At 35.0% G+C, this 19,019-nt stretch overlaps 1 protein-coding gene across 1 annotated transcript in view; it reads right to left on the bottom strand.

Annotated features, from left to right (window-relative positions):
* Positions 1-2,002: 2,002 nt before the first annotated feature.
* The window catches only part of SERINC1 (serine incorporator 1), a 35,848-nt gene continuing 18,831 nt past the window's right edge, over positions 2,003-19,019 (bottom strand). Inside the window, exons 3-10 of the mRNA XM_015068270.3 lie at positions 17,806-17,975; positions 9,628-9,707; positions 9,251-9,388; positions 7,481-7,650; positions 7,281-7,371; positions 5,535-5,679; positions 5,190-5,420; positions 2,003-3,565 (exon numbers count right to left, since the gene is read on the bottom strand). Of these exons, the coding sequence (XP_014923756.1) occupies positions 3,430-3,565; positions 5,190-5,420; positions 5,535-5,679; positions 7,281-7,371; positions 7,481-7,650; positions 9,251-9,388; positions 9,628-9,707; positions 17,806-17,975 (1,161 nt within the window). The 3' untranslated portion in view covers positions 2,003-3,429. The remainder of the gene's footprint in view (positions 3,566-5,189; positions 5,421-5,534; positions 5,680-7,280; positions 7,372-7,480; positions 7,651-9,250; positions 9,389-9,627; positions 9,708-17,805; positions 17,976-19,019) is intronic.

The raw sequence follows: 19,019 nt of genomic DNA, 5'->3' as shown, positions 1-19,019 counted from the left end.
CTGCAGACTAGGAAATGGACCTAATGATACTGTGATGAACATATGTAGAATGTTACATTTAAGAATTAGAGCCTAAATGTTCATTTCAAGCACACATGAAATATTTGAGAGTTGGTTGCATATTAGACCATAAAGCAAATCAACAAATTTCATGGAACTGGTGTCAGACTAACTACAGTACAAATAAACTAGACCTTTACAGTTTTGAGGAGCACTGGCATAATATTTTGTAGTGACCTTCAATTTGGGATTACCATGCTTCTTCTCATGATTAGACAGAGGTTATGGGTTTGGGAGTAAGATCAGAGGTGAAGTGCCATTTTCACCACTCATCAGAATACCCTACTGGTTGTTTCTCTGGGAGAACCCTAATATGTTCATTAAAAAAGGAACAAAAGTTCTCTTTATCTTAGAACACAGAAAATCAAAGGTGGGAGAATAGAACATCTGCTCAGTAAATGGGGATGCTTTCAGAGCTGTCATAGGGCAGTACTAAGAAGTGAACTGGCCTAGTGACAAGTTTAACATAAAGGACTACAAAACAACTGACGTGTGTAAGGTAAGGTCTTTTAAAAATTGATAAATTGAAGCTAATCAAAATTAAGTACTTTTGCTGTGCAAAAGACCCTGTCAAGATGGAAAGACAAAGCTACAGACTGGGAGAAAGTATTTGCAAACCATATATCTGATAAAGGATGAGTATTTAGAATATATGAACTCTCAAAACTCAACAAATTAAACTGTCCAATTAGAAAATTGCCAAAAGGCATGAACATTTTACTGAGGACATATACATGGCAAATAAGCACATGAAGAGATACTCAACATCACTAGCCATTTGGGAAAGGCAAGTTAAAACGACAATTGAGATAACACAATGTTCTTATCATAACGGCTAAAATAGGAGATAGTGACAAAGGCTGGCAAGGATGCAAAGAAAATGAATTGTTCATACATCAGTGGTGTGAATATGAAATGGTACAATGACTCTAAGTTTGGCAACTTCTTGTAAAATAATCATTTAACCCATCCACCAAGATTTCTCTCTTCATCCCTGGTTCCAAAGACCACGAATTCCCATTTCTTTATTTGCATCATTGAAAGCATGTTAATATAAATGAAATGATCCTTTGTAACCTTTTGGGATTGGCTGTTTTTACCCAGGATACCTCCCTGGAGATCCAGTCGAGTTGTTTTGTGTACCAACAGTTTACTCTTGTCTTATAGTTAGTATTCCATAATCTGGATGTACCACTGTGTGTTTAAACATTCACCAGTTGAGGGACTTCTGGGTTGTTGTTAGTCTGGGCTATTGCAAATAAAGTGATAAGCATTCAGGTACAGGATTCCGTGTGAACATAAGATTTTTCTGAATAAATGCCCAAGAATTTTATAGGCATTGTCTTGCCCATAATATTGGGGGAATCAGACCATTTCACTAAACCTTGGACTAAATGGAAGAGTACTCATTTACAATTAATATTCTTATTCCCCCCTCCCTCCTTGGTAAGGGACTTTAAGTAGGCTTCAGCCCCACATGGGAGCTTGAACTCATGACCCTGAGCTCAAGACCTGAGCTGAGATCAAGAGATGGACGCTTAAGTGAGGCATCCAGGCGCCCCCCCGTAAGAGACTTTTTTAAATACCATTTTGTGTCAGAAAGCACCAATTTGCAACTTAGGAAAAAATGCCTACAGGACACAGCAGGTGTAGAATAGCTATCTAATCAATTAAATATATTCTCCAAGTTAAACTGGTCCACCCACTAAAGGTTCTTTAGGAGAACACCTTAATTACCTGAGATCCAATTTCAGGTGCCACTTACAGAGGACCAAAAAAGGGTGTGATGTAACTACCACCTTTAAAACAATTCAGTTTTTCAGGACACAAAATGAACAGTTAACCTTCTTGTTTCAGGTTCTTTTATACGCAGGAGGAAAAGCAGGTCTGAGTATTACAGCCACCTAAATTTGGGTTGCTAAAGAATTAATACACCACACACTTTGTCTTGAATTCATTTATTTAGAGACAGAACACAGCCATTCAAAATGATGGAACACAATATCAACACCCAGAGTAAAGTTGGGGAATTAAGTTGAATTGTTATATATTTCATTTACATTAATAAATACCTTAAAAGAAGCAAATGTAGATTTTAAGATTCATTAAGACACTAATGATGTGTACAAGTAACTAAGTTTCTAAGTTAACTGTCATACTGCTTGATTTTTCAGGTTGAAAGATTATCATAAACTATATATTTTAATTAGATGGCAGCAAATACAAAAGCATTTTAAATATCTTCTGAGCTGTAAAATGTACTGTAAGCAGTTTATATTCTATAGCATTCTATCATTCTGGCCTCAGTTTATGGGTAGAAGGCAAGCTGGACACCAGCAAATATAAATTATCCACCACTAATGAGGTATAAAATCTATTATGCATGTATTTGAATAGAAGTTATTTTTAAATGCCAAAAAATGCCAGCTATTTTTGGGAAACCTGGGATTTCCCAGCTTGGCCACAGATTAGAAATCTGAGCTTCAGTTTCTTCTTACTTATAAAATGAAGGTTTGGATGAGATTTTATCTAAGTGTCTCCTCAAGCCTAGTATATTGCAGTTTCTTCCTGTCCTATCAAAAGTTTACCACTTTCGATTTTAAAAATGGATGTTCAGTCATTTTCAACAACTGCCTTCTAACCCATGATTATCATTTTCAAAAGCTTTGTCTAAATCCTTCAGAGTTCTAACATCTCCAATGAACCTATACTTCTGCATATGTTCATAATAACCAAAACGAAGTTCACTATGTTTGTATGAAAGGCTATCCCTACACAGGGAAGATTACAGCCTATTTGGGCATTCAATTTAGTAACCCACCACTACCAATCTTTCTCTGAAGGCTCCTGTGTCTCAATCTCCATCATAATCTACAGGGAAAACCTGAAAAGATTATTCAGACAACTGGCATTTAAGTGACTTGCTTACACAATTTTACAATAGCCACGTTCTTTGCAGTCTCTTGTAGGGCAAGGCAGCAAACATGTCAAAAGGCAGCCATACATTTCCTTTTACACTTTCTAAAACAGCTTAGATAGCAGAATTTAAAAATCAAACTGTCAAGCAGTTTTATTTTTACTCTTAACTTCACAGGCATAGAACTAAGGATAAACCTAACAATGTCCACTTTTCCTAACTCACCAACAGATTCCTAAATCTCTCCCTTTGTGATTCATTCTAACACATATATCAATGCACATGGCAAGAATATAATGAATAAAATGGCAAGCGATAAAATCTAATTCATGCCAGAACACTGGAGAAGTTACATGGGAAGCACACACATACACAACTTTACAAAAGTTGGGAATACTGTTAATCTCAAACAAGCAATGATCCAAGTGGGACTTTCATGCCATAAGTCCTGTTCAGTCAAAATCACGATTTGTAAGAACAAGTGGTGCCACTAGTGTCCAAACATACAACACAATGCCGATCCAACTAGAAGAGATTTTCACCCAGACTGCTGTCCACTGACTTTTCATCTCACGAGAAGGCTCATACCTAAAATTTAAGAAAAAATTTAAAGGGTTGGATTATCAGCCATCATGCTACTTAGCTTACTTCCTAAGTGTTCTTTGTACACAGTTTGTGATAACAGACATACAACTTCTGGGCTAATCTGCTGCCCTGCTAGCCATACTACATTAATAGCAAATGTGAAGGTAAAATTCAATGTTTCCTTTAAAGGAGGAAAGGACGCAGGCCTCCGAGGTCGCTCTTTTACTGATACTCAGATGCTCTTTACGTACAGTCCCCACTTTCCAAAAGTTTATGTCAGGCCAGTTTGCTTTTACAAAACTACATGAGTAAGGGAAGTGGCTTTTTTCTTAAAGGCAGAAATTCTATTTGGGTTTAAGTAACAAAAACCTATACCAACGTAATCTTTTATAAAAGTGTAGTAGTGTAACACCAACTTTGAGAAAATGGGGGGAACCTGTATTTCTGGCTTAGTAGTTCTGAGATACAGAGAAATGGAGTTGTGTAACTTCTGGGTAAGTGAAATGTCCTATCCTGTGTAAAAAATATAATCTGTTCCAAGTGTATATGGGAACCACTCTCTCACTTCAGCCTTCTCAGATTTAAGACACTGGAAAGAAAATACATCTCAAATTTAACTGGTTTTTGTGCAGATGAAACATACCAAAAATATTTTTGATCTAAAGTTTTTTATTTTTTTGATCGAAAGTTTTTTTTAAGATTTTTTAAGTAATCTCTACACCCAATGTGGGGCTCGAACTCAAAACCCCAAGATAGAGTCGCATGCCCCTCTGAGCCTGTCAGGCACCCTGATCTAAATTCTTAACGTTTACTATTATCTGACAGCCAAAGCTGTGAATTATTGAGAACTACATGGATTCTCATCATTTAATATGTTCCTGCAGTGTAGGAATTCTTAAAAATACTTCAATAATAAATACCAGTAAAGACTGCCCTCAAAATGAATAATCTTTTTCCTACATCTTTTTTATTAGTCTTCTTACAAGTTGTAAGGGTACTATGCATTAAAAAGTATTCAAAACAGAACTGCCCAAACCATATAGTTCAACTTGAACCTTAAATGGAATCTTTCAGTAATCATTTTGACAAAATTAGAATTTTTGAAAACAGAAATACTAATAACTACCTTCCTATTACTGGAAAAAGACTTACGTATTATTAAGTGCTAAAAAAGTATACATTACAGCTTTGAAGAGAATCCAATTTTAAAGTAGCCATGTTCTTTGCATTAATCTACATTAATGTATTTCACCTCAATTCTGAGAACTTTAGTGCTTTTAAAGACAGTTTGAACAAAACAGAAAAGGTATCTTCCACTATGTCAGGAATTGGGTTAACAGTATTTAAAAAATTAGGAAAACCATTGTGGTGTATCAACCATCAACATGGTATTTCTGTAAAAAAATATTAGTAAAAAATCTGAAGCTTTCTATTTTAATCTCATCAAGATATGGAATATTTGTCAATGCCAAAGCAAGATAGTCTGCATTTCTTACACTGATCTCACTTAGATGTAAATTTTGAAGTACACTGGAGGTTAAAAAGTACTTCATACCATATGTTTTGTGATGGAATCATGAAAAACATCGAAATTTCCACATGCAAAGTTTTCATGAAATGTAATTACCTGTACCAGTTGGTAAGGGTCATCATGATATAGAGTGAAGCCAAGAAAAGCATGAAGTGAAAGAAGGAATAACTGTAAGTAACACCATCCCTTTCATTATCTACAGCTCGGTGAACATCATCTCCATCCTCCAGTGATCCATCACTTCTGGCTCCACCATCTTCTATTAATGTTGATTCATCACTTGTTAGAGTCAATTTATTAACCTGACTATTGTTCGAAGTGCGGATGCTGCATGAAAGACAGTTAAGGAAGAAAGAGAGAAGGAAAAAGGGTGTTTTTTAAAAAATGATTTTTAAATGAAAGGCTAGATTTCTTGTTAAAAAAATGCACAATTTTTCTTACCTTGAATAAAATACACACAATAAAAAGAGGATTAGTCCTATAATTCCTTGAGCATGCCACCACTGGACAGACTGCCCTTCCTTTGGAATAGTGCTTGTTGTATTGTACCCAATTATGCTTAGTAGACTTGGGTTGCAGTTTGTTTCTGTAATGTAAATTAAGGTCGAATTAATGTTAGAACACTATAGAAAGTATTTTTCAGGTGCTAGTTACAGTTGTTTTTCTTCTTTAACTCTTTAAGATAACTGCTATTTATTAATGAGACTTAAATATTACACTGCTAATTTTATAGAGGTGCTTGGAAAAATCAAGTAATTTCATTTTAAACCTCATGTAAGAGCAGAAATATTTTTAAGTTTTCTACTGATCAAGAAACAGGTGAAATTTAGATAACCTTTGCAAAGTATAATAAAACTCTAGTAGAGTTAGGGATAAAAATTCAGATGTTCTAAACTAAAACAGAATAGTTTCTCCTAACATGTATTGTAAGAGAAGAAGTTACTTTAATGAAATTTATCCACTTGTCAAAATACATTGCTACATAAGCAAGGTAGCTTACACATAAAATTACCAGTTATTAGAATTTTAGCAAATGCTTTTGTGGTAAGTCCAATTAAGTCCTAATGATCTCCTCTGTATTCTTATGTGAAAAAATTAAAGTTTGCGTAGTGTTCACTAAAGTATGCAAAATGTTTTTCACGAAGCCAGATAGGTCAATTACCATCTTATTAATGAAAACAATCCTTAATTAGGGGGGAAAAAACCGATTCTTAGAGCCATTTTAAGAATAATTACTAAAAAATTTTTTCTAACCACTTAAATACCTGAACAAATCTAATCTTTCTCTAATAATAAAAAAAAGCCTTTCTCTGACTAGTGATAAATTACCTACTAAGCTTATGAGCTTGAAATCAGATTCAGATAACATATTTTATAATTTTCTTTTTAAGTAAAAGAGACCATTTTCTTCCTTTTCAAAATTAGTAACTAATTTCTCACTAACTTGTTTCACGCCAAATGATACTCCATGAGATTAGAAGCCAATATATATCATTTGGGGTGAAACAAGTTAGTCTCATGGAATGCAATGTAACAGGCCTATAAAGATTCATTAGGGGCACCTGGGTGGCTCAGGTGGCTACGTGTCCAGCTACAGCTCAGGTCATGATCTCATAGCTTGTGGGTTCATGCCCTGTGTCAGGCTCTGTGCTGACAGCTCAGACCCTGGAGCCTGCTTTGGATTCTGTGTCTCCCTCTCTGCACCTCCCCTGCTCAGACTCTGTCTCTCTCCCTCAAAAATAAGTATTAAAAAAAATAAGTAAACATTAAAAAAAATTCATTACAAAGCCCTATTATATTCACTTGCAAGGTACTCACAAGCAGAAATAGTATTTTAATAAGTAAAAGAATTATACTGTTTACCACTGAATCAAGGAGCATTTTAACAGCTTTTCTTTCTTGTATACTTTCTTTTGTGATATTGTATATATACTATCGCAAATATGGCAGTACAAATTAGGTATATTTGTTATAATTTTCATATACTCTCTTATAATTTTGTTAGTGAAAGAAACAAAGTAAAAAAAAATACAGTGATACATCAAAGATGAAAATGGTATTATTTCCATACGGTTTATTCCTCTAGAGGCTTATTTTTTAAATGACTTAATTTCATAAAATGACCATTTCTGAAAAAAGAAAAGTTTCAGAATTCATTAAAAAGAAACCCAAGCAAACAAAACATACCTGGTTCATTGGTCATAGCAGACCATGTCAAATACATCGTGTAGACTGTAATTACTGAAGACTGTAACAAACCAGATCTTGGTTGTGATTCCTACAAAGAAAAATTAAGCAAGACAAATTAATATTCTGACATCATTCAAAATTTAAGAAAACTCAGAAAAATGGAAGCTTCATAAAAACTAATGATATAAAGAGCATACTTGGATTTTGGGCAGTATAGACATTACAGAAGCACCAAGGCAGAGGAGCATGTTGACACTGATGAATGCTTTATTTTCTGAACAACTGGCTGGATGAGTATAGTAAACAAAGAATAGGACGATAGCAACTAAAGACAGCAGATAATTCAGAGCTGTAGCTGATAACAATGCTGTGAAGGAAATATAATTGGACAATTAGAATTGATCATGAATATTAGGAATTAGGCATAGGGCTCATTTTAAAAACAAACTTTTTACTCTATAATGTATTTTAAGCAACTAACATTGTCAGCATTATGCAGGCTATAAAAGCAGGGAAGAATATTATTTCTGAACTTTATCACAGAAAATTTTATAGTCTTCACATATATAGCTCACTATAGTATTTTCAAGGACATTAAGTTAGTAACAGACTAAGTATTTTATTAATAGTAATATCTCCACTACAAACACATTCACGTACATTAGTCATTATTTTCAAAATACAGAAAAATAAAAGGAAAATTACTTAACCATAATTGTTCAGTTACAAATGACACTGAGAAACAAAACTTTCATTGCTAATGCTAAGCCCACAAAACAAGGCTTTCCCATATTAATATCTTTAAACATTTTTTATTATGTAAGATTAATAAGACAACCTAGTTTCTCCTTTGTAAATTAAAACATACACAGTGTGTTTTTGTGCTATTGTGTGTGCTCCATATACACAGGTGTTTATGTAGATGTGCCAGATGGGGATCCACCCAACAAATATTTATTGAATGCCTACAAAGTTCCAAGCGCTGGTGGAGCAGGGAACAAAACAGAAACTCTTGCATTAAATTTGAACTAAAGAATGGGATGTTCTAGAACACTGAATTTTCCAAATAACTGAAGCTTATTTCTTTGAATACTAAACTCTTTGTTTTAACCACCGAGATCAAATACCACAAACTGTGTGAGAGAAACATTAGGCTAGCAGATACAATGATACAGCTTTCACTCCAAATTAAAATATTTAGCTGAAACTCAGATCACTTCACATAAAATTTTAGATTTATGACTTCTCTTTAAAGAAATCAGAAAAAAATTAAGCAATACTGAGTTCACGTTTCCATAAGGCAACGATTGTATGAAACTGAGCAGCATCTATGCATTTTAGGGAGGGTCTTCATCATAGTCCCTACTATTTGCACAAGCATTGACTGACTATACACACTTAACCTGGTTTTCTTCCCTCAGTTTTTGATCCGTGTTTTGCAGTATAACCATAGGACCCAAGATCATCATTATAAATAAATACACATTAATCACACTACTACAAGAATCCCCTTAGGTGGATCTTTCCACTTACATAAAATGAAATTTTCTAGAGTTGCTTTTTATATATTTTTCTGCATGCTGATGTTTATGCCTTATGCTACTGTTTATTTCTAGCAGCCCTAATCCTTTTGATATTTTATCTACCTGTAGTTCCTGTAGAACAGGAAACTAGGCTGTAAAAGGTACATACTGCCAGCAGTAGCCTTTGCAACATCTATTTTAGCCATTCAGGGTATCTTGGTTTATTTCCCCGATTCTTAAGTATGTTCCTAGAGCTGATTCACTAAAAGTTCTCTCAGTAAGTTGCTGATACAGTGTGATTCAGTGCCACTCACAGACTCCTGAAGTAAGTATCTCTTCACAAAAATCTTCATAAAAATCTTGATTTCCCTGTAGTCTACATATGTGCTCTCATCTTCAAAGTTCAACTATCCTGAAGATGTGCTATAAAAGACAAAAGCTTACCTGCATACCAACATCTTGAGTTCCCTTCTTCCATTTTTTCAACCCATGATTCATTCCACGAATGGGCAAAATCAATAAGTAAGACTAGCTGTATGAGGATGAAGCAAAAAGCACCTGCCATGCCTACATAAAACCACACTGAAAGAAAAAAAAAAAGTATACAAACGAGCAGCCGGTTCACTTTTTATCACTTCATTTTCACAATCACAATAAACAAAAGGATAAATAATATTTTACACAAATGCCTTGATTTTGTCAACTGGAAAAAAAAAAAATAGAAAGAAGTAGTGTTACAGTTCCAGGCAACAGTTATTAAAGTTTCTTTATAGAACATCAACATCACACAATTAAAAAAAAGAAAAAACAAAAACTGTTACCAGTTGTAAAAGTTCCTTCTGGAATGAAGAAAGCCCCAATAATAATTGCAATTGCTGCGGCAAATTTAAAGAACCAAAATCTAAAAGAAATAGAAATAGTTTATTAATAAATAATCACTCAACAAAGAGTTTCATATATGAAATCTTTTTTAAGAGCATCTGAAAAAAATAGTTTATGTGACTGTTTAGGATAGTTTTAAGATAGATTTGTAACTAATTCATTATGAGAAAATGAGAATATTGTACTTCACAGGTTCACTTTTAATAATGAATGGATATAATGCTAAGTGAAATAAGTCAGAACCACAACTACCATATGATTTCACTCCTCTGGAATTTAAAGAACACAAACTAACAAAAAAAGACAAATAAAAAACCAGACTTTAAATACAGAGAACAAACTGGTGGTTGCTAGAGGGCAAATGGGTGAAATAGATAAAAGGGATTAAGAGTACCCTTATCTTGATGAGTGCTGAGAAATACCTAGAATTGTTAAATCATACTGTACACCTGAAACTAATGTTAACACCGTACATTAATTATACTTATTGTACAAATGAATAGGTCTTATAAACACATGATAAATGCTCCATCTGGTTTTAAAAAACCCAGCTTTTAGAACATCAGCCTCTTGATGACATAGCAAGTCCTTATTTTTTGTTCTCCTGCTTTGAACAAATAAATAAGGCATCCATCCATGAACAAAAGTGCTACTATGGGAGTTGTGGGATCCAGAAACATGCCAAGACCAAGGAAGAGTCTTGTGCACCTGTGTATTTGATAACAGGCAGACACACTTTGGTATAGGCTACAAAATTAATAAACTTCTCCAATCCCTCCAAGCTTTTCCCAGTTGGGGAAAACCTAGAGTGCTGATATGGGCAAATACCTATGAATGAGAAACAATTTATAAAAGTCTAGCCCTACTGTGGGAAGATTCCCACATGGCCTGAGAGTGTGTGTGTGTGTGTGTGTGTGTGTGTGTGTGGGTGGGAGGGAGGAGTTTCAGTGCAAGAGAGAGGGGAAGAACTTTGCCAGCATTGCCCCTATACCATGGTAATACAGTATGGACACTGGCAGCAACCTCTCCCATGGGGGAAAATGAGAGCTGTGAGTGACCAGCTACCCCAATTCTGTGTGACAATTCTGGAGAAACCATTTCTCTCCAGAAGCACCCAGATTACTGAGGCAAACTCCATGACTAAGGGGAGGGAGAAGATGGAGAGAGAGGTGGATATTAAAAAGAATTACAGGAACACAGTTTCTGCCAATTACACTCAGGACTTAAGCAGGAAATCTGCTCACAAGCCTCTGGGAGATCCTCAGCCAAGAATCTCTGCTGGCTGGCTGGCTAAGTGGGACCCTAAACACCCAGGGTGCTAAACCCACACCTCCCACTCTGCAGCCAGCTCTTTGTGTGCACTCCTGAGTGCAAGAGCAAGAGAGGATGCGATAATGAGAGTGCTCTGAGAAAAACACCATGATCTGTAGGCAAGGGAGAAACTACAAATGAGCTGTAGTGCCATCATCTGGAAAACAAAACAAAAAATTTCTGGTAGCCAGCAAGGTGAGTTGTAAGAACCAGGGAAGACATAAAAGCTTAAGATCTTCCACAAAAGTGAGCAAGAAGTGTGCAAGTGTATAAAAAGAAATGTGCCGCAAGTGTATAAACACAAGGTCAAAGAGAACCCCAGATGTATATAACAGGATCAAGAGTATACCCCATCGAAAGCAACCAGTATAAACTTGAGATGTCTCCTACTTCAAATGCGAAAGCAACCAACACAAAACTACAGGAAACATGAAAAATCAAGAAAACATTCCATTACCAAAAGACAATAATCCAACAAGTAAGCTGAAAGGCATGGAATCTTGCAATCTAGTGGATAAAGAATCAAAATAGCTATTTTGAGGAAACTCAACAAGCTACAAGAAAACACAGAAAGATAAATTCAGGGGAAAGAAATACATGAACAAAACAAGAAATTTAGGAGAGCCAGAAGTCATAAAAAATAATCAAATTCTGGAGCCAAAGAAAGATGAAAGAAATGAAAACTGCGATAGCACTTGCAGCAGGGTAGATCAAGGACAGAATAAGCGACCTGGAGAACAAAAATTTTGAAATAACCCAATAGGAGTGAACAGAGGAGAAAAGAATAAAAAAGAGCAAAGCCCATGAGATCTATAGTATCCAAATATTAGAATAATCAGCGTTCCAGAGATGAGAGAAGGGAAAAAGTTTATCTGAATAATAATGGAGAACTTCTCAAACCTGGGAAATATACAACCGAGTTCACAACTCTAATAGATTATGCTATTATCTCAATGCAAAAGACCTTCTCTAAGACATGAACTGTCAAAGGTGGAAGATAATCCTAAAAGCAGCCAGAGAAAAAATGATCATAATCCACAAAGGAACTCCCACTAAGCTATCAGTGGATTTCTCAGCAGAAATGCTACAGGCCAGGAAGGAGGGGAATGACACATTCTAAGTTTTCAGAGAAAAAAACTTCCAGCCAAGAATACTCGATCTACCAGTCATTCTTCAGATATGAAAAATACTTTCTCAGATAAATAAAAGCTAAATTCACCACCACTAGACCTTCCTTGCAAAAAATGGTGAAAGTTCAAGCTTAAATGAAAAGATGCTAATTAGTGACATGAAAACATATGTAAGTATACAATAAACTGGTGAAGACTAATGCACAGTAAGATTCAGAAAACTCTAATTCTATAATAGGATGGTATGTTAACTATAAATGTTAAAAAAAGTTATTAAAAAAACTATAGCCACTCTATTAATATACAATCTAAAAAGTAAACTGACATCAAAAATATAAAAGGGAGGAATAAATGGGTAGAGCTTTTGTATACAATTGAAGTTATGTTGCTATCAGCTTAAGATGGGCTTTTATCTCTAAGATGTTTATGTAAATCTCATAGTAAACACAAAGCAAAAACCTAGAGTAGACACACAAAAGATAAAAAGGGAAACAAAGCATACCACCAGGAATACCAATTTACAAAAGTAGGCAGAAATGGAGGGAAAAGAATGGAAATACAGTACAACCAGAGAGTATTGTATAAGGTAGCATTACATATCAATAATTATCCTAAACATGTATGTACTAAATTCACCAATCAAAAGGCATGCTTTGGCTAGATGGATTAAAAAACCAAGACCCAACTATATGCTGGATACAAGATTCACATCAGATTCAAGGACACTCATGGGCTCAAAATAAAGGGATAGTAAAGGATACTCCCCGCAACTGGGAAGCAAAAGAAAGTGGGAGTGGTAGCATACCTACATCAGACAAAATAAACTTTAAGCCAAAGAAGGTAACAAGAGACAAAGGTGGCCATTATATAATGATAGAGGGACCAATTCAATTCTCTAAGATGTAACAACCATATATACACTACACTACACTACACACACACACACACACCCACACACCCAATATCAGAATAAATATATTAAGCAAATACAGATTTTAAGACAGAAATGGACAATAAAATAATAGTAGGAGACTTTAATATCCCACTTTCAGCAGTGGATAAATCCTCTAGACAGCAAATCCACAAGGAAATGCTGGATTTGAACAATACATTAGGCCAAATGGACCTAACACATTCATAGAACATTCCATCCAACAGCAAAAGAACACACATTCTCAAGTGCACAGGGAACATTCTCCAGAGTGAACTGATCATAGGATAGGGTTCAAAAGTCTTTTCAAAACTTAAGAAGACTGAAATCATTCCAAGTATCTTTTCCATCTGTAAGAGCATGAAACTAGAAATCAACAAGAGGAAGCCTGGAAAATTTACAAGCATGTGGAAATGAAACAACACACACCTGTGAAACCAAGGGATTAAAGAAGAAATCAAAAAATACCTCAAAACAAATGAAAACAGAAACACATAATAATATGTATGAGACACTGCAAAAGCAGTTCTGAGGGGAAGTACATAGTGATAAATGTACATATTAAGAAAACACATCTTTAACAACCATAACTGTACACTTCAAGGACTAATAAAAAAGAACTAAGGCCAAAGTTAGCAGAAGGAAGGAAATAAAGATCAAGGTGGAAACACTGATACAGAACAGGAAAAACAAACAAAAAAACCAAAAAAACCCGACAAACCTTTAGCTAGACTAAGAAAAAATAGAGAATACTCAAAATCAGAAACAAAAGAGGCATTACAACTGATACTACATAAATACATATGTTTGTAAGAGACTGCTATAAAGAATTACATGCCAACAAACTGGATAACCAGAAGAAATGGATAAATTCTTAAAAACACAACCTATCAAGACTGAATCAAAAAGAAACAAAATCTGAACAGACCAACAGCAAGTAAAGGGACTGAATCAGTAATCAAAAACCTCCCAACCCAGAACAGCCCAGTATCTGAGGATTTCACTGGTCAATTCTAACAAACTTTTAAAGAGGAATTAATGCCAATCCTTCTCAAACTCTTCCAAATTACTGAAGAGGAATGGATACTTCCAAATTCATTTTACCAGGCCAGCATTACCCTGATGCCAAAGCTAGGAAAGGACACTACAAGAAAACTATGGGCTAACTTCCCTGATGAATACAGATGCAAAAATTCTCAACAAAATGTTAGCAAACCAAATCCGACCATACATTAGAAGGTCTGTAGCATCATGAGCAAATGGAATTTATCCTTGGGATGCAAGGATGGTTCAATATATGCAAACTAACAAATGTGATAACTGAATGAAAAATAAAAATCATATGACAATCTCAGTAGATGCAGAAAAGCATTTCACAAAATATGAAAAACATCCTTTCAAGCTGAAAACCCTCAACAAATTGGGCTACAAAGAAACATACCTCAACAAATAAAGGTCATAAACAACAGATCCACAGATAACATCATACTCAACCAAGAAAACCTTTCCTCTACATTTAGCAACAAGACAAGGGTGCTAACTCTCACCACTCTTATTCAACATAGTACTAGAAATTCTACCTAGAGCAATTAGGTAAAACAAATAAAAAGCAGCCAAACTGGGAAGGAAAAAATAAAATTGTCTTTATTTGCAGATGGTATGATCTTATATATAGAAAATCCTAAACACTCAACCAAAAACCCGGTTGGAATGAATCAACAAATTCAGTAAAGTTGCAGAATACAAAATCAACACACAGAAATCAGTTACATTTTGATACATTAACAACAAAATACCTGAAAAGTAAAGAAAACTATCCTATTCATAATGGCATCAAAAATAATAAAATGCTTAGGAATAAATCTAGCCAAAGAAGTATAAGATCTACGCAACGAAAACTACAAGACTTTGATGAAAGAAACTGAAGACACAATAAAAGAGAAAGATATTCATGTTTATGGATCTGAAGAACATTGTTAAAATGTTTGCACTACTCAAGGCCATCTATGGATTCAATACAATCCTTATGAAAGTTCCAATGGCATTTTTCTCAGAAATAGGAAAAAAAAAATCCTGAATTTTGTACAAAATCACAAAAAGACCCCAAAATGGCCAGAATAATCATGTGAAACAAAGTTAGAAATATCACAGGTACAGATTTTAAACTATACCACAAAGCTACAGTATTCAAAATAGTATGTTACTGGCATAAAAAGACACATGGGCCAATGGAATATAACAGAGAGCCTAGAAATAAATCCTTGCACGTGTGATCAACTACTATTTGATGAAGACGTCAAAATCAATGGAGAAAGGACAGTCTCTTTTATGGGAAAACTGTATAACCACATGCAGAAAAATGAACCTGGACCTCTATCTTACACAACTCACAAAAATTAAACTAGAAATGGATTAAAGAATGAAATATTGGAGTGCCTGGGTGGCTCAGTCAGTTAAGTGTCCGACTTCGGCTCAGGTCATGATCTCGTGATCCCTGAGTTTGAGCTCTGCACGGGGCTCTGTGCTGACAGCTCAGAGCCTGGAGCCTCCTTCAGATTCTTTCCCCCTCTCTGTACCTGCCCTGCTCACACTCTGTCTCTCTCTCAAAAATAAACATAATAAAAAAAAAAAAGAATGAAATATTAAGACCTGACATTGTAGAACATACTAGGAAGATTCTGATACTAGGAAGATTAAAATAGGGAAGAAACCCCTTAACACTGGTCTTGGCAATGAGTTTTTAGATGATAAGATACAAGAAGCATAAGCAACAAAAGTAAAATCAAACAAGTGAAGACTACAAACTAAAAATCTTCCTCTGCACAGCAAAAAAACAATCAACAAAAAGGCAACCTACAAAACAGAATATATGTGCAAACCATATACTGGATAAGGAGTTAGTATCCAACATATATAAAAAAAACTCACACAACTCAATAACGAAAAACAACCCAATTAAAAAATGGGCAGAGGAACTCAGATTTTCCAAAGACGACAAATGGCTAACAGGTGTATGAGAAGGTGCTCAGTATCACTAATCATCTGGGAAATGTAATCAAAACCATTATGAGATAGCACCTCACACCTGTTAGGATGAAAGGGGTATCATCATCAAGACAAGAAATAAGTGTCGAGAACGATGTGGTGAAAGGGAACCTTGAGCACTGTTGGTGGGAATGTAAACTAGTTCAGCCACTATGAACAGGAGTATAAGTTTCCTCAAAAAATTAAAAATAGAAACTACCATAAGATCCAGCAATTCCCTTCTAGTTATACATCCAAAGGACGTAAAAACAGGATACCAAAAAGATACCTGCACTCCCATGTTTACTACTGCAGCTTTATTCACAATAGGCAAGATATGAAAACAACTTAAGTGCTTGTCAATGAATGAAGAAACAGTGGTATAGATGTACAATGGAATATTATATAGCCCTGAGAAAAAAAGCAAATCCCATCATCTGCAACAACATATATGAAGCTTGAAGGCATTATGCTAAGTGAGATAAGCCAGACAAGGAAAGACAAATACTGTATGGTATCACTTACTCGTATGTGGAATCTGAAAAAAACCGAACTTGTAAAAAACAGTACCAGGGTATGAGGTGTATGTGTGTGGGTGGGCATTGGGAGAGGCCATGAAGGGGAACAAACCTGCAAATACTAAATAAGTCCTGGAGATGGAATGCACAGCATAGTGACTATAAGTAGCAATACTGCATTACAGACTTCAATGTTGCTAACTGTTCTCATCAAAAGAAATAATAACTGTGACATGACTGAAGTCCTGGCTAACCCTACAAAGGTAATCATAATGCAATATACAAATGTATGAAATCAACACTTTGTATAGGCTAAACCTATACAATGTTATATGTCAACTTTATCTCAAAAAGAAACACGTGTAACAAAGATGATTCTAAGAGTGCTATGTGCATGCTACTTTGACAAGAGTATTATCTCAGGGAATGGTTGTCACAGCCATTCTGAGATACATTTTGAGAAGTGTTTAAAAACACATTAAATAAATATAGTGGTAGGAGTGCAAATAAATACCAATAACTACAAGGACAAAATAAACAAAATAATTCAACCTGTCACAGCACATTTTTTCATTAATATTTATATTACACTTGCTCATCCTTCCTGTTTTTGGTAGCATATGTTAATAAAGAACAACAGATACTCAAAAAGTTTTTTTTTTTTAACTTATGGAGAGAAAAGGACAGATAAAATTAAAAACATTCAAATTAAGTACCAGAAGCGATGCTCTACATTAAGGGAGATTAATAAAAGGGATCCTGAAGTTCCTTTCTGGATGGTCTAGTATAACCAACCATTTAAACAATCAATCACCCTATTTAGGATTAAAGTTTTTCATTTTGGTTGCACTGTAGGTCTAGGGAACTAAGTTCAGTTTCACATAAGACTGGTCTACCAAAAGGTTAAAGCGGAAGTAGGAGTAAGTTCCTCCTTATTAATAACAGATACAGATCCTCTTTTTATAATGAAACTATAAAGCAACCTGCATCAAAGATTATACCAATAAACAATCCAAGGCTACTATCTAATTAGTATTTCTAAAGTCTGACATTCTCTAGTAGAGACCAGAAGATATTCTTACCTGGTCATTCATGAATAACAAAATAATTCTGCAAGTTGTGTAATTTATTTTACAGTTTCTTTAGACAGATTCAAAAGTACTGAGACTGCACAGATTTTCATATTATTATTGAAAAACGTACCCATTATGCACTGCAGCTCTAGGATCACTGCTGCTCTTCACTTTGATCATTAGCAGAGAGAGGAGAAGATAGAACATAGCCAAACCAAAGCACAGACGGTACACAGCTTTATAGCCAACCAGAATATTACAAGGAACAATGCCTTTCTCGTTTTCACAAAATCCAGGAATCTAGAAAAACAAGAGTTTATGATCTAGAATTTTAAGTAAAAATGAAAACTCTATGTAATCAAATAGTTTAAGGTTTAAAAAACTGAAGTTTGCTTGACAGTTTATGCTGAATATGTAATCAAGGTTAAATCTGGAAAATTTTCATCAGTAGACATTTAACCGTTTTTACTTTATATAAGCCCAAGATAAACTATGAATGCCAATCCTACATTGGATGCTTATTCTGACTTGCAGACTTTTCTAAAACTTGCATTCCCCCAGGGGCGCCTGGGTGGCTCAGTCGGTTAAGCATCTGACTTCAGCTCAGGTCATGATCTCGCCGTCTGTGGGTTCGAGTCCTGTGTCAGGCTCTGTGCTGACAGCTTGGGAACCTGGAGCCTGCTTCGGATTCTGTGTCTCCTTCTCTCTCCGCCTCTTCCCTATTCACTCGTTCTCTCTCTCAAAAATAAATAAATGTTAAAAACAAAAAAATCTTGCATTCTCCTGTGATATATTGAATTACACCAGTAAGAGAAGAATACAATCAATAAAAGCCGAAGGCAATTACAGAGTAACTTAGTTCCTAAATACTGAAGAGAACATTGATAGCTTCTCAAAGCCAATGAGACCTAAATACATTTTGAGTTTTGGTCTCTTATTCTACAAGTATTATTTCTGATAACAAATGGATTTGCATTAACAGTATAATAGCTGGCACTGATTTTACTTTGTAACTTAGAATTGTGAAAGACTAATGGCCATTTCAAAGTCACACTGGAATCAGAATGCAAAAAAAATCTTAAGTGAAATAAATGGGAGTTCTCAGAACTACACGCACTATTCATATGTATGAGAATGAATTATTCCCTCTAGAAAATGTTAAAGCAAACCAATATGCCAAAATATAACTGTTAATTTGTGTCTTTAAAACCAAGAAGTTAAAAATATTTAAGCTAATGGAAGCACTACTTCCTTTTGCTAGTCTCTACACAATCTGTAAGCCCTTTCTTGGTGCCACTTAAATCTCACCTTGCTAACCCAGTTTGAGCCTTATGGCAATATATA

The sequence above is a fragment of the Acinonyx jubatus genome, chromosome B2, assembly GCF_027475565.1.
Source record: "Acinonyx jubatus isolate Ajub_Pintada_27869175 chromosome B2, VMU_Ajub_asm_v1.0, whole genome shotgun sequence".
Classification (NCBI taxonomy): domain Eukaryota; kingdom Metazoa; phylum Chordata; class Mammalia; order Carnivora; family Felidae; genus Acinonyx; species Acinonyx jubatus.
Note: the sequence above shows the minus strand (reverse complement) of the source record. Positions and strands in the feature narration are given on the sequence as shown.